Source organism: Rana temporaria, chromosome 7 (genome assembly GCF_905171775.1).
Source record: "Rana temporaria chromosome 7, aRanTem1.1, whole genome shotgun sequence".
Lineage (NCBI taxonomy): Eukaryota > Metazoa > Chordata > Amphibia > Anura > Ranidae > Rana > Rana temporaria.
In genome coordinates this window covers 139,940,686-139,956,182 of record NC_053495.1, presented here as the reverse complement: position 1 = coordinate 139,956,182, position 15,497 = coordinate 139,940,686, and the positions used below count along the sequence as shown (strand labels likewise).

Here is a 15,497-nt window from a genome sequence, read left to right as displayed (position 1 = left end):
ACAGCATTTATAGCAACTATTGATGGCACCCTCTGTCAATGGCTGTTAAGGAAGCCAAAGGTGTGGGTACCTGCCTTATCATTAATGAGTGACTTCACCTGACCCCATTAATTTTCTGGGAGGCCATGTAGACAAGGGGGCAGAAATAGTGCTGATGTCTCTGACCAGATATGGCCACATGACCACATTTGATTAAAGATATCACCCAGAAGACCCCAATCATTTTGTGCATATTTAGAGATGGGGATTGAAAGATGTCAGTCAGTTGTGATCGAGCAATGGGAGCAGATTGTGTCTGCAGCCAAAGGAATTATTTTTCAGCGGTTTAGGGGGCGTCGTTCATTGTGAGTGCATGTTGGATAATGTGAATGACGATAGATTTACGGTATATTGTGGGACTTTTCTTTTATTAAGGACTTGTAAAAATGTGTCTGTCTTTATCTACCTCTTGCTCATTCACACAGAGCATGGGTCTTCAAACTATGGCCCTCCAGTTGTTCAGGAACTACAATTCCCATCATGCCTTGTCATGTCTGTGAATGTCAGTGTGTTACAATGCCTCATGGGATGTGTAGTCCTACAACAGCTGGAGGGCCGTCGTTTGAGGATCCCTGTCATAGAGGGAAGGGATGGTATCTGCAGACTCCCATATTCATCAGGTCCCCCCATTTTGAAGGCATGTGGCCTGGTATGATTCGGGGTAGGGGTGGGCATACGCCCCTCCCCCTTTTCGGGTCAGGACACTTTTTTTTTTTTTTTTTTGCATGGGGTATCACCCTTAAAATCCATGCCAGTTTAATGAGAGATGCACCACGTCATAGGCAGGTTAAGCGCATCCCCAGACATGATATTTAATGTTGCCCTTTAAGCATTTTTTAAATCTCTGCTCCCCGCCAAACTAAGTTTTTTTTGCTTTGGTACATATTCCCCAGTGTTCAACCCCCCCCCCCCCCATGCTATTTGTTTGCAAATTCCTTGCCTATTAGCCTAGAAAATGGTCATTACTGTTTTTGTAACCATTCAGCGAGGTTTGGATTGGGCGCGTGATCTTTAGTAATGACCACCAAACCTGCCTTGAGCTGAACTCAAGTGCATTCAGCTCATTCCTATTCAGGAATAAAAGTAAATTACATACAGATCCCAAAGCCCTAATGGCCATGCCATACTAGTGATTTTGTCGCTAAAGGTAAATTACCAGTAACAGAATCGCTAAGAATATGCTCTATTTTCAGATCACAGAAGCCTCATTTAATTTGGAAAACAGTACTGATTTCTTATTACAGTCAATTGCTTCTGCAATGCCATAGTCAATCACTGTATATATAGCAGTGAGTTACTCTTTTGCTGTAACTTTAGACTGAAAGGTTTCAGTTTTGCAGAGACAAACAATTTGTGGCATAGAATAGCTCAGCTGTGTTCTGAGGGATCAATTCCCAAAACCACAAGGGTGGAGGAAGCTTTATATGTAGAAATATGGAATGTACAGGGGATGTGTTTTATATTAATTTGTGTGTTCCTATTGGCACTTTGCCCGATTTTTCTCGCCCATAGAATTACTGGATTGTGCTTGCGCACTTTGGCCCGGAATCACAAAGGAGTTACGACGGCGTATCTCCAGATACGCCGTCGTAACTCTGAATGTGAGGCGTCGCATCTCTGCGCCTGATTCATAGAATCAGATACGCCTCACTGTTGCCTAGATACGAGCGGCGTAAGTCTCTTACGCCGTCGTATCTTGGGGTGCATATTTACGCTGGCCGCTAGGGGCGCTTCCGTATATTTCCGCATCGAATATGCAAATGAGCTAGATACGCAGATTCACAAACGTACGTGCGCCCGGCGCATCAAGATACATCGTTTACGTAAGGTGTCGGACAGGCATAAAGTTACCCCTCATAAAGCAGGGGTAAGTCATGTTAGGCATGGACGTCGGAAACGTACGAACAGCGTCGTATTTTACATCGTTTGCGTAAGTCGTCCGTGAATGGGGCTGGGCGTAGGTTACGTTCACGTCGACTAAGCATTGAGCGGGCGTAATTTACTTTGAAAATTCGAGGTGATACTGAGCATGCGCGCGCATGCGCCGTTCGTTCGGCCATGCATCTGCATGGGGTCAAGCTTAATTTAAATACAACCCGCCCACGACCTGCCTACTTTGAAATACGCGCGCTTATGCCGGCCCATTTACGCTACGCCTCCGTAACTTAGGACGCAAGTGCTTTGTGAATACAGCACTTGCCTCTCTAAGTTGCGGCGGCGTAGCGTAAATAAGATACGCTACACCCGCACATAGTTACGCCGCCCTACGTGAATCTGGGCCATTATATATAAAACACAAAAACCAAAGTTGAGATGGTTATAGATGGGGAGAACTCTCAAAAGCAATGAGCAATGAGCAGCAAAAGAAAAAAAAAAGGTCAAGGGAAAGTCTAGATAGAAGAGACTTTACATGTATGTTTAGCACTTGATGGTTGTAAACAATCATCACACCGTACAGAAGCCCTAAACAGCCCCATCCTTGCCTAATCATTGTGGCAGGCCATCAAGACTATGTACATTTGGAATGAATGTTGGCACATTTGGAAAAGTTCAGCTCAAAATAAAATCTATGTGCAACAGAGCAGTGCAAACAGCAGTTGAGACCAATTTATAATCAGCCTGGCCAGTTTTTAAGTAATATCTTGGTATATTACAAACATGCTCATCTTTCCTGTGTAATATGGCATACTAACTAATTTTTAGATCTAGATGGTTTTCAGGTATTTTCAACTGTTGTCCTTTCAGACAGCCAGGGGGCGGATCCAGGGAGGGGGGGGGGCAACAGGGAAATTGCCACTCCCGAGAAATTTGTTTTAGTTGCGGAATTCCCTGCCGCCGGAGAGTCTGAGCGGGCGGTAGTTGCGGAATTCACGTGCACCGGGGAGTCTGACCGGGTGGCGCCGCGGCGAGTGAGAGTCAGAGAGTGAGCTGATTGGCTCTGTGGGTGTGAGGGCGGCTGGCCAATCAACAAGCCGTGGCAGCAGAGAGATGACATCATCTCTCACCGCCCCGCGCTCGCCTTGCATCCCTGCAGTAACTTCCGCCCTCACTGTGCAGGCAGCAGAGAGATTACATCATCTCTCTGCTGCCTGACTCTGACAAGCAAAACACCACCTTAGCAAGTGACAATCCACAAAGTGTGGCAGGTGAGGTGGCAGGTGAGGTGGCAAGTGACAATCTGAATCTGGTGGCAGGCAAGTGACATTCCGGAACTTGTGGCAGGTGACGTGGCAACTGACAATCCGCAACTTGTGGCAGGTTGCGGGGCAAGTGACAATCTGCAACATGTGGCAGGTGACATGGCAAGTGACAATCCGCAACTTGTGGCAAGTGACAATCTGCATCTGGTGGCAGGCAAGTGACATTCCGCAACTTGTGGCAGGTGATGTGACAATCTGCAACGTGTGGCAGGTGACAATCAGCAAGGTGTGAAAAGTGACAATCCGCAACGTGTGGCAGGCGAGGTGGCAAGTGAAAATCCGCAACATGTGGCAGGTGACGTGGTAAGTGACAAGCTGCATCTGGTGGCAGGCGACGTGGCAAGTAACACACAGGGCTCCCACTGATTCTGCATTATGGTGAGTTGAACCATTTCATTTTATTTTACAATGTAATGATAGAAATAATGTGCTTCAATCATCCTGACACCATAACAACTATGGTGCCGTGATCATTGAAGCGCTAACACCAGTGATTTCCCTGATGAATTTCCCCCCCAAAAAAATATTTTCTGGTAGTGCCCTTCCTGAGACTAGACTCTGGATCTGCCCCTGCCAGACAGGAGATGTTTGTTTAAAGTATAACTAAAGGCAAAACTTTTTATTTTTTGTTTTGGAAAGAGGGGAGAGGGATTAGAACGCTTGTCAGTATTTATCGCTGTATGTGCCCCCACGAGATTCAACCTCTCTATTTGCCCTGTTTACCATTATCATTAAAAGTGAACGTAAAATAAAATCCCAGATTTTCTTCAAAATGGTGACACTACAGGTGATACTCGAAAAATTAGAATATCGTGCAAAAGTTAATTTATTTTACTAATGCAACTTAAAAGGTTAAATAATATATGAAATAGACTCATTATATGCAAAGCAAGATAGTTCAAGCCGTTATTTGTCATAATTGTGAAATTAGCTCATGAAAACCCCAAATCAACAATCTCATAAAATTTGAATATTGTGAAAAGGCGCAATATTCTAGGCTCAAAGTGTCCCACTCTAATCAGCTAATTAAGCCATAACACCTGCAAAGTGTCCATGAGCCTTTAAATGGTCTCTCAGTCTGGTTCAGAAGGAATCACAATCATGGGAAAGACTGATGACCTGACAGTTGTGCAGAAAACCATCATTAACACCCTCCATAAGGAGGGAAAGCCTCCAAAGGTAATTGCAAAATAAGTTGGATGTTCCCAAAGTGCTATATCAAAGCACATTAATAGAAAGTTATGTGGAAGGGGAAAGTGTGGAAGAAAAAGGTGCACAAGCAGCAGGGATGACCACAGCCTGGAGAGGATTGTCAGGAAAAGGCCATTCAAAAGTGCATCAAGAGCCACCACACAGACGGATCCTGGACATGAGCTTCAAATGTCGTATTCCTCTTGTCAAGCAACTCCTGAACAACAAACAACGTCAGAAGCGTCTTACCTGGGCTAAAGAAAAACAGACCTGGTCTGTTGCTCAGTGGTCCAAAGTCCTCTTTTCTGATGAGAACAAATTGTGCATCTCATTTGGAAACCAAGGACCCAGAGTATGGAGGAAGAATGGAGAGGCACACACTGCAAGATGCTTGAAGTCCAGTATAAAGTTTCCACAGTCTGTGTTTATTTGGGGAGCCATGTCATCTGCTGGTGTTGGTCCACTGTGCTTCATTAAGTCTGGGGTAATTGCAGCCGTCTACCAGGAGATTTTGGAGCATTTCATGCTTCCTTCTGCAGACTAGCTCTTTGGGGATGCTGACTTCATTTTCCAGCAGGACTTGGCACCTGCCCACACTGCCAAAAGCACCAAAACCTGGTTCAATGACTGTGGGATTACTGTGCTTGATTGGCCAGCAAACTCACCTGACCTGAACCCCATAGAGAATCCATGTGGCATTGCCAAGAGAAAGATGAACAATGCAGAAGAGCTGAAGGCCACTATTGAAGCATCCTGGTCTCCCATAACACCTCAACAGTGCCACAGGCTGATAGCTTCCATGCCACGCTGCATTGAGGCAGTAATTGCTGCAAAAGGAGCCAAAACCAAGTACTGAGTACCTAAGCATGCTTATACTTTTCAGAGGTCTGATATTGTTCTATGTACAATCCTTGTTTTACTGATTGCATGTAATATTCAAATTTTCTGAGATTGTGGATTTGGGGTTTTCATGAGCTGTAAGCCATAATCATCACAATTATGACAAATCACGGCTTGAACTGTCTTGCTTTGCATGTAATGAGTCTATCTCATATATAGTTTCACCTTTTAAGTTGCATTAGTGAAATAAATGAACTTTTGCACAATATTCAAATTTATTGAGTATGACCTGTAGTTCTGGTGACCTGGGGGTCCCCAAGGAATTCCCCTAACTCGATTTCCTCTTACTTGCTGTTTGGCTATGGGAAAGGAATTGAAGGTAAATCTCCGCAATGGGACACAGATGGTGAACAAAAAAAAAATATGACAGGGGTTATAACTCTCCCTTGCGCTAAAATGAAAATCAAAGTTATGCCTATAGTTCTACTTTAAGTTTTAAAGCTTGTGACAACTATACTACCAAATGAACTACACACATTTTCAAACAGTATAACACCTTCAGAATTACCACATTGTGTATACAAGTTACATTGAAACTGGAATATAAAATGAATTACACACCAGGGACCCAAATGTTTTGTTATCTGCAGTCTTGGAAACACAACATGGGACCTTCTAATTTACTTCTTGGGAAGCAGTGGAAGGCAAGTTTCTGAACAAACAAAATCCATGATGGCCAGGCTCAGGCTACACACTCACCAGCAGGATAACCACAATTAAAACATAGGGAAGGGACTTGTTTGTTGTGACTGAGGGGCAAAACATATCTGTGGCATGGTCAAAGGATCTAGACTGAGGCTGGTTTTACTGGCATGATTATCAGGTTTGTTTGGAGGGCGGTAATAAGGATATTTTTCTTTCAGTTTGAACACATGCTGCCACCCATAGTGTGAGTCTACAGGATTTGGATACAGGAACCTGAGCAGCAATCCAAGTCTTTTTGTTTAGGTTCACAGTGAACAATTACATCAGGGATATGCAATTAGCGGACCTCCAGCTGTTGCAGAACTACAAATCCCATGAGGCATAGCAAGACTCTGACAGCCACAAGCATGACACCCAGAGGCAGAGGCATGATGGGACTTGTAGTTTTGCAACAGCTGGAGGTCCGCTAATTGCATATCACCGAATTACATTGAATATACATTTTTGAGGTAGATTGACCATTCTTGCCAGCTGCTTTGCAAAGGTAACTCATTAGATATCGGTTTTGATCAGCTGATTTTTGCATTACCTAAATACATTTAAATCGAAGCCTTTTGGCAAGTTTTTAAAGCTCTAGTGTATATATACATCTATTTAAACTTTAAGTTGTAAAGTGAAATATTCTTAATAGTAAGGACATACCTGTGTGAGAATAGATGTACCACAAGGCTCCCGTTAATAAGGCACCAATTATAAATGCTGCAAAGGCAATTCCGACAACAGTTGGGGTGTCCAGGCCATAGAAAACCGCTATGTTAACAGAAAACAAATTTGACATTATTTACAAAGTCTTGCACAGAGAGTGTCTTTAAAAACATCTCCAACGTCTAATTCTGGCTACACATCTGACCAGTCCACAATGAACTAGCTGTTCTATATATTCACATTTCCCAGCAAAGTCAACAAATCATAGGCTTCATACCAGCATGTGTCTGTGTTTTTGTTTTTTTTCTTTGCAGATCGACATACTCTGGGGTAGAAAAACCCTTCCCACATAGCTGAGAGAGATCAGGGCCTTCGGAACATGTCTAAATTCAGCACCATGAAAAATTGATTTTTGCAGAAGCACTTAACTGCAATGGCCTTTAAATGCTGTACTGACAGTATTACTAAGATTTAGGGAAATATCACTTATTCCTACATGTGTACTACCATTCCAGCCAATTTTATTCTGTAACCTATGAAACCTACTTGGCCCTCTTCCCATTTGTAGGTGGAGAGCGGAACCGCTTGGAAATAAGTGATGTCAGGCAAAGGACACAAAATCACAGAAATAGAATCCATTGTTCTCAAAATTTGGCATCGCCGTGTATGTTTGAAATTAAATCCAGACAAAAAAATACACTTCCTTTAGTTGAATAAGTCAGAGAGACACCCTTTGCCGATATCCAAGTGTGTTTCTATTTTATTTCAAAACCTTTAGGGCATTCATTCTATTTATTTAAATGGCATATCCGTAATAGTCTAATAATACAGAGTCAATGGAGCTAAGCAGTCATCAGGAGGCTGCTTTGTTTTAAACACAATGGAACTAGTAGAAAATCTGGAGGAAAAGCAAAGCTGTGGTGTTAATTTCAGCAACCAATTAGATTCTAAAAAAAATTCCGGTGTTGGTTAAAAATAAAAGGAAGCATATGACTGATGGCCAAGGGCAAATATGATACTTTCCTTCCAGTTTTCTACATGAGGCCTAATATCCAGACAAGGTGCTGTCCATTATCCCTTCCAAATAAGACCTGCTAGCATTAGTAAATAGATAGGAAAATGTATATCATATTTACTTGTTTCAAAATTTTTTCTTACATTTCCCAGTTTCCAGGCCTAGGCAAATGATGTCATACACCCCAGGGGGCTTCAGGAGGGGAGGAGGGATTTTCTTGGCTAAACACACACCCCTGTCTACATGCATGAGCTAAAGCCAGATGGATTCCAGGAAGTAAATGCTACATGAATCACCTACCCTTACTCAAGATGGGCAAAGTCAGAAAGCCAAATGTAAACATTTATGACTGATCGACCCAAAAGTGCACAGAAAATCTAGGCTGGGTTCTAACTGCATTTTATAGCTGACAGCCAAGCATAGACAAAGGACGAATCTGGACCCCATTATTAACTGATCGATATAATGAATGTAAATAATAATATCACTTACGTTGGGGTAAACTTGGACGGTTTGGATTGATTGGAGTATCTGTTTAAAAAACAAAAAATAAATAAATATGATGATAAATATTAAACTTATTAAACTATTAATTGATAAATATTAAACTTATACACATTTACATGCAATAGCATAAACCTAAGTTATTATTACCCTTTACATAACTGCAAAACATTTTTACACTTTGAGCAAATTTGCAAATTAAACATAAAAGGATTAACAGGTCAGCAATGATGACACCTGTATGTGTTTTATCTGTATACATGTTTTCACACTGCCATATGTTAAACAGTATAAAAATATAGCTATACAGTACATATGTTTTCATGTGCTTCTGTTCAATCACTTTTTAAAAAGGGTTGAAACCCAAGGCACATAGAACAAAATAGACTCTCAGCTGCAATCTGTCATATGGTTGTGATGCATAGTGAGCCTAACTGCTGAATGGAATTCATGTTCCCCATATGGCTGCAATGGTAAAAAAAAAAATCCCTATAGCTGATGATATTCTTATCCTCTGAGTGACATTAACTGACACTGTACTAGGGCTGCAACCAATGATTATTTTCATAATCAATTAGTTGGTTGATTATTGTTTCGATCAATCGATTAATTGGTCAATAACCATAAAAAAAAAAAAAAGGTAATTTTGCTGCGATTTGCATTTTTATATATTTTTTTGGCCAATTTGTTGCTGGGCAGATTAAAAAACACAAATTGCAGCAAAAACGCATTACATGCTTTTCTTCAGCTTCTCCATTGAAGTATATTATATTGTATATAAGTATATTGCATTAAAAAAAAAAAAAGTCCTTACCCTTTCCAAATACGCAGCAGCTGAAAAAATCATGTATGTGAACGTGTCCCATAGGAAACCATGTAAATTAACTTTAGTGTGTTTCTGAAAAAAGCACCAAAAAGCACAAAGGTGTGACCCAGGCCTGAGACGTTTAGTAACATAATGGGGTTAAAAAAAAAAATAGTACAAAAAGAGCAAATAATCTCTACTGTAAGGGGTTCATTTTTTTTACTGTGGGACAGTGAAAGTAATATTTACAGTAGCGATTTGGTCTTTTTGTACTATAAAGGGCCAATTTTTTTTTTAACCTCATTATGTTACTGGCCGATTAATCGATTATGAAATTAATCAATTACTATTTTCATAATCGATTAGTTGTCGATTAATCGATTAGTTGTTTCGGCCTTACACTGTACTGGAAGTGCAGAGTAAATATTCCCTCTACCTGAACCCATTGTTTAGGTAGAGGGAATATTTACTCTGCACTTTCAGTACAGTATACACAGGCTTGTAAAATGTGAGAAAAAATATACAGCACAGATTCATGTGACACAAGGGTACAGTGCCAACCAGGACCAGCGAGAGCAAGGCCTTAGGAAACCCGCTGCAGAGTAGCAACTGAATTCATAATCCACAGTATATTTATATACCAGTTTCCCCTAGGTGCCTTTATATAAAGAATTTAAATAGTAATTAGGAATGATGCATACCTCACACCAAAAAAAAAAAACAGTATAATGTTTGTTTTTTAAATACTACTTAAAATAAGGAAGCACACAATTTGTGATAAAAGAGTTCTCAAAAGTCCTTCAAAAGTAATCTAAGAAATTAAAAGTTCACAGAATTGTGATTGAACAAACACCACATGTATATGGTGTCCAATCCAATGTTTGCAAACTGACCAAAAATACCATGGTCAAAAACAGTATACTGTATTTCTTATGGATACTGCTATAATCTTCTCTCAAGGTTGGTACTAACCCCAGTAGCTCCTTTTGAAAAATGTAATTGGACCTGTACTGAGAACGGGCAATATCACCAAAGTATAACACTTCCATATGAGCTGTACATACAAACTCTGTTTATTAATATTATTATAATTATTAGTATTAAAAAAGTGATTGACGAAAGGGTTGGTGCCTTCACAGAGGGTGACATTCTCACATGCATAAGGTGAATGTGCTGAAGAGTGTGTTCTAACATACACTATATAAAAAGCATATATTCCTTTCGCACACCATACTACAATCAATCATGTGGTCAAAAGGATGCGGCAATGACTCCCGACTGGCCATGCCTTCCAACATGTAAAGCAGGGATATGCAATTAGTGGACCTCCAGCTGTTGCAAAACTACAAGTCCCATCATGCTTCTGCCTCTGGGTGTTATGCTTGTGGCTGTTAAAGTCTTGCTATGCCTCATGGGATTTGTAGTTCTGCAACAGTTGGAGGCCGCTAATTGCATAGCCCTGATGTAAAATATATGCCACCAGCAAGTTTGTTTCAATGGGAAAACCCTTTATTCTTGTATGATAAGATACAAAAGCAACATTTTGGGACCATGCACGAACCCTTCTTCACCACATACCCTAAGAATGGTTCCCCTTATAGTCCCAAAATGTTGCTTTTCCACAAGATTATAAAAGAGAACCATATGCTTGAGGAAGGGTCTCTGCATGCTCCTGAAAAGGTTGCTTTTTAACTGCTTGCCGACCAGCTGCTGTATAACTGTTATACGGCGGCAGGTCGGCTCTGCTGGGCGAGAGCACGTAGCTATACGTCACCTCGCCCAGCAGCCAATAGGGGCACGCGCGTCGCCGGAGGAGCGCATGCGCGCCCCCCGCTCGCACCAGACTCCCGTGCGCGTGCCCACACAGCTCCCGGTCCTGTCAGGGGAGAAATGCCTGACCATCTGTTCATACAATGTATGAACAGCGATCAGTCATTTCCTCTAGTGAGTCCACCCCCCCCTACAGTTAGAACACACCCAGGGAACATACTTAACCCCTTCCCTGCCAGTGGCATTTTTATAGTAATCCAATGCATTTGTATAGCACTGATCGCTATAAAAATGCCAATGGTCCCAAAAATGTGTCAAAAGTGTCCGCCATAATGTCGCAGTACCGAAAAAAAAAAACGCTGATCGCCACCATTACTGGTAAAAAAAAAATATTAACAAAAAAGCCATAAAACTATCCCCTATTTTGTAAACGCTATAACTTTTGCGCAAACCAATCAATAAACGCTTATTGCGATTTTTTTTTAACGAAAAATATGTAGAATACGTATCAGCCTAAACTGAGGAAATTTTTTTTTTATATATTTTTGGGGAATATTTATTATAGCAAAAAGTAAAAAAATATTATTTTTTTTCAAAATTGTCGCTCTATTTTTGTTTATAGCGCAAAAACTAAAAACCGCAGAGGTGATCAAATACCACTAAAAGAAAGCTCTATTAGTGGGGAAAAAAAAAGGACGCCAATTTTGCCACGTCGCACGTGCAATTGTCAGTTAAAGCGACACAGTGCCGAATTGCAAAAAGTGCTCTGGTCTTTGACCAGCAATATGGTCCGGGGGTTAAGTGGTTAATATGATCATAAAAAATGACCACATGCCTGAGGAAGGGTTGCTGTGCTCTCCCAAAAAGGTGGCTTTTTAATGTGCCGTAAATGATAACCACAGATAAAGGATCCCTGTGTGGTCCTGAAAAAGGAGCTTTTCAGCGTGACCATAAAAGATGACCACATGCTTGAGAAAGGGTTTCTGCATGGTCCTGAAATGTTGCTTTTCCATGTGCTCATATAAAGAGATTTTTCACTGTGAAACAAGCTTGTTGGTGTGCTGGCGACATATATTTTCCTAACTATGACCTATCAAAGGGTTGTGATTGTGTTAGGTAACGTCTTCTATGTTCCAAGAACGTCTGTACATTTTCCAAGATGGACAGCATTGTCTACCTATACAGTAACATGTTCTAACAATAGCTGTTTTATAACACAGAGATGTATTCTTAAGCTTCGTACACACGACTGAGTTTCTCGGCAAAAACCAGCAAGAAACTTGCTGTTTTGTTTTTTTTTGCCGAGGAAACCGGTCGTGTGTACACTTTTCGACGAGGAAACTGTCGAGGACCTTGTCGAGCCAAAAAGAGAGCATGTCTTCTTTTTCCTCGACGGTAATGGGGAAATTTGGCTCGGCGAGATCCTCGACAGCCTAACAAGGAACTCGACGAGCAAAACGATGTGTTTCGCCCGTCGAGTTCCTCGGTCGTGTGTACGAGGCTCGACAGTGACCTCCTCCGAAATACTGCCATGTTTGGACAGACTGATGCCTCGTACACACGACTGGTTTTCCCGTCTGCAAAACTGCCATGACAGCTTTTGGCTGGGAAAACCGGCCGTGTGTATGCTCCATCGCAGTTTTCCCGACAGGAAAACCGCCGGGAAAAATGAGAACATGTTCTCTTTTTTCCCGCTGGGATTCCCAGTGGTTTTTAAGCCGGCAGTTTTCCTATGGGAAAAGACTGTGGTGGATCATACACACGGCCGGGTTTCCCGACCAAAGCTCTCATGGCAGTTTTCCTGCCGGGAAACCCGGCCGTGTGTAGGGGGAAAAAGCTACCGAGCAGGTTCTCGGTTTTCCCCTCGGTTTTCCCAGCTAACTTTTTACCACCGGGAAAACCGATCATGTGTACAAGGCATGAGGGTCATTTTTCTGATATAGTAGTAAAACTAAATGTAATAACTGAATGAGAAAATAGCACAGATTTTAAGCTAATGTAGATTAAAGGTTTGCATAATCCTGCCGAGCAGTGAGATAAAGCTTTCCATGCAGATATGTTTGCATTCAACTATCTCACACAGTTACATTCCTTCCTGTTCACTGTTATCACTAAATGTCATGGCGATCAGCAACACCGCTAATCTCGCCCCACTAGCAGAGAGATGTGTTCATGCTATTGTTGTGTGTAAATACTTTCCTGGGAATATAATGGCTAACTTTTCAACTCTAAAAAAGTTTTCCATCTACAAAGCGATATTCATTGTCATGGTAACCACAGTGTATTTAACATTTTCAAAGAAATCTAAAAGCATTCTAAAGTTTTAAACATATACATTCAAATGTGGTGAGCTTAATGTAAAGTAAACAGAATATATAGTGAATATATAGTGATATAAGTTGAGGTTGCGTTCAGTGAAAACTGCATATTAGAACCATCAGAAACAGAGAGAAGTTGCATGAAGTTAAATGCACATATCTCGAGCTCCCCTATTGGTCCATTAATGTAATGTGACTTTCAATGGAAAAGTCATAATTTGCATAAAGTAACAGCAGGCGGGGTGGGGGGCACCGTTCTGAAATGCTCGGAAATACTAATTTCCCGAGCCTTTCCGAGGTTTGCCAAGGTCAGTTGAGCTGTCCTCAGGCCTTTCTGTGTGTTTCCGAGGCTCTCCCCCCCCCCCACTTCTGGCCACATGCGGTATTACATGCCATTAAAGTCAAAGCGGAACAAATAATTTTTGTTTCCATTGACTTCAATGGGGAAACTCGCTTTGATATGCGAGTACTTTGGATTACGAGCATTCTCCTGGAACGGATTATGCTCGTAATACGAGGTTCCATTGTACCTATAAAAAAAGCTTTAAAACGTTCACATGCATTAATATGATTATTTATAGTCAATTTGCACTCACATATATAGTATATCTAAAACAGTGTAAATCCTCTAAGAAATTAAAGGAGTTGTAAAGGTTTGTTTTTTATTTTCTAAATAGGTTCCTTTAAGCTAGTGCATTGTTGGTTCACTTACATTTTCCTTTGATTTCCCTTCTAAATGTTTTTTTTTCTTTTTTCTTTGTTTTTTTGTCTGAATTTCTCACTTCCTGTTCCTCCTCAGTAAGCTGTTCTGGCTGACTAACCCCCAGCCAGAACGGCTCGGAGGATGGGGGCAAGCTTACTAAGGAGAAACAGGAATTGAGAAATTCAGACAAAGAAAAAAAACATTTAGAAGGGAAATCAAAGGAAAGGGTAAGTGAACCAACTAGCTTAAAGGAACCTATTTAGAAAATAAAAAAACAAACCTTTACAACCCCTTTAAAGAGGTTGTAAAACTCAGACATTAAATATGAACAAAGCATTTCCCTTTATAGTGTATACTTGTCTCAATTAAGAGCACCATGTGTCACTTTTGTCTGCTGCTTCGTTCTTTTGTTATCAGCATGAATCACTTCTGACAAGTTTTCCTGACACCAAGAGAACAATGGTGACAGGGGAGGGACCTCCAGCTGATTGACAGCCTCAGCTCTGTTCCTGTGTGCAGTGTGAGGGGAGCGGGGTCCCTTCTCTCCAATCAGATGTCAGAGCTTTCCTCAATTAACCCCTTAATCGCCCCACTAGTGTTAACTCCTTCCCTGCCTGTGACGTTTTTACAGTAATCAGTAAATTTTTATAGCACTGATCGCTATATAAATGCCAATGGTCCCAAATGTGTCAAAAGTGTCCGATGTGTCCGCCATATTGTCACAGTTCCAATAAAAATCTTAAAAAACGACTTTACTAGTAAAAAAAAATTATAATAAAAATGCTATAAATCTATCACCTATTTTGTAGATGCTATAACTTTTGCGTAAACCAATCAATATACGCTTATTGTGATTTTTATTACCAAAAAAATGTATAAGAATACATATTGGCCTAAAAAATTGGGGCTATTTATTATAGCAAAAAGTACAAAATATTGTGGTTTTTTTTTAAAATTTACGCTACATTTTTGTTTATAGCGCAAAAAATAAAAGTCGCAGAGATGATCAAATACTACCAAAAGAAAGCTCTATTTGTGGGGAAAAAAAGGATGTCAATTTTGTTTGGGTACAGTTTTGCACGACTACGGAATTGTCAGTTAAAGCGATGCAGTGCCTAATCGCAACAAAATGGCCCGGTCATTGGGCAGCCAATTCTTCCAGGGCTGAAGTTATTAAATATCCATCTACCCTACATGGTATGTATAAGTTTTCCATTTAAAAAATACACTGCATTTAGCCATGCAGATGTTGCAATTGTAAATCTATATTAATTCAATAATAAAATGCATCCAATCCACTTGTTAGCCAAGATCACCTTGCAGCAAACTGCACAGAGTTCTATTTTTTTGCTATAAATTACTGAGTGCCCTGCTTTTACTCCATATGCACACTATGTACAGCTATATGACACAATCTGGCAGTAATAAATCCCTCTTGGCACTACGCCAGCAGGTACTGTGCAACATTTATGTCACTGTATCATATAAATAGTATAAAGCTACTATATTAAATGCAGTGGCGGCCCGTCCATAGGGGCGCCCGGGCGCCGCCCCCCATCCCACAGTCAGTAAAAAAAAAAAAAAAAAAAAAAAAATTTTTAAATCTGTCCCTTTAAGATTTTTTTTTTTCCCAAAAAAGGGCCTTATTGGCTCTATGTCCGCGCGCCGGACGCCGGGAACAGTCCTGTAGGAGTAGCGCCAC

General features: G+C 40.9%; 1 protein-coding gene across 7 annotated transcripts in view; it reads right to left on the bottom strand.

Moving 5' to 3' along the window:
* TGFBR3 (transforming growth factor beta receptor 3) overlaps positions 1-15,497 on the bottom strand; it is a 301,195-nt gene that overhangs the window by 35,876 nt on the left and 249,822 nt on the right. For all 7 annotated transcript variants that reach the window (XM_040360043.1, XM_040360045.1, XM_040360046.1 and 4 more), the window contains 2 exons: positions 8,188-8,226; positions 6,678-6,785 (listed from right to left, as the gene is read on the bottom strand). In XM_040360043.1, the coding sequence (XP_040215977.1) occupies positions 6,678-6,785; positions 8,188-8,226 (147 nt within the window). The remainder of the gene's footprint in view (positions 1-6,677; positions 6,786-8,187; positions 8,227-15,497) is intronic.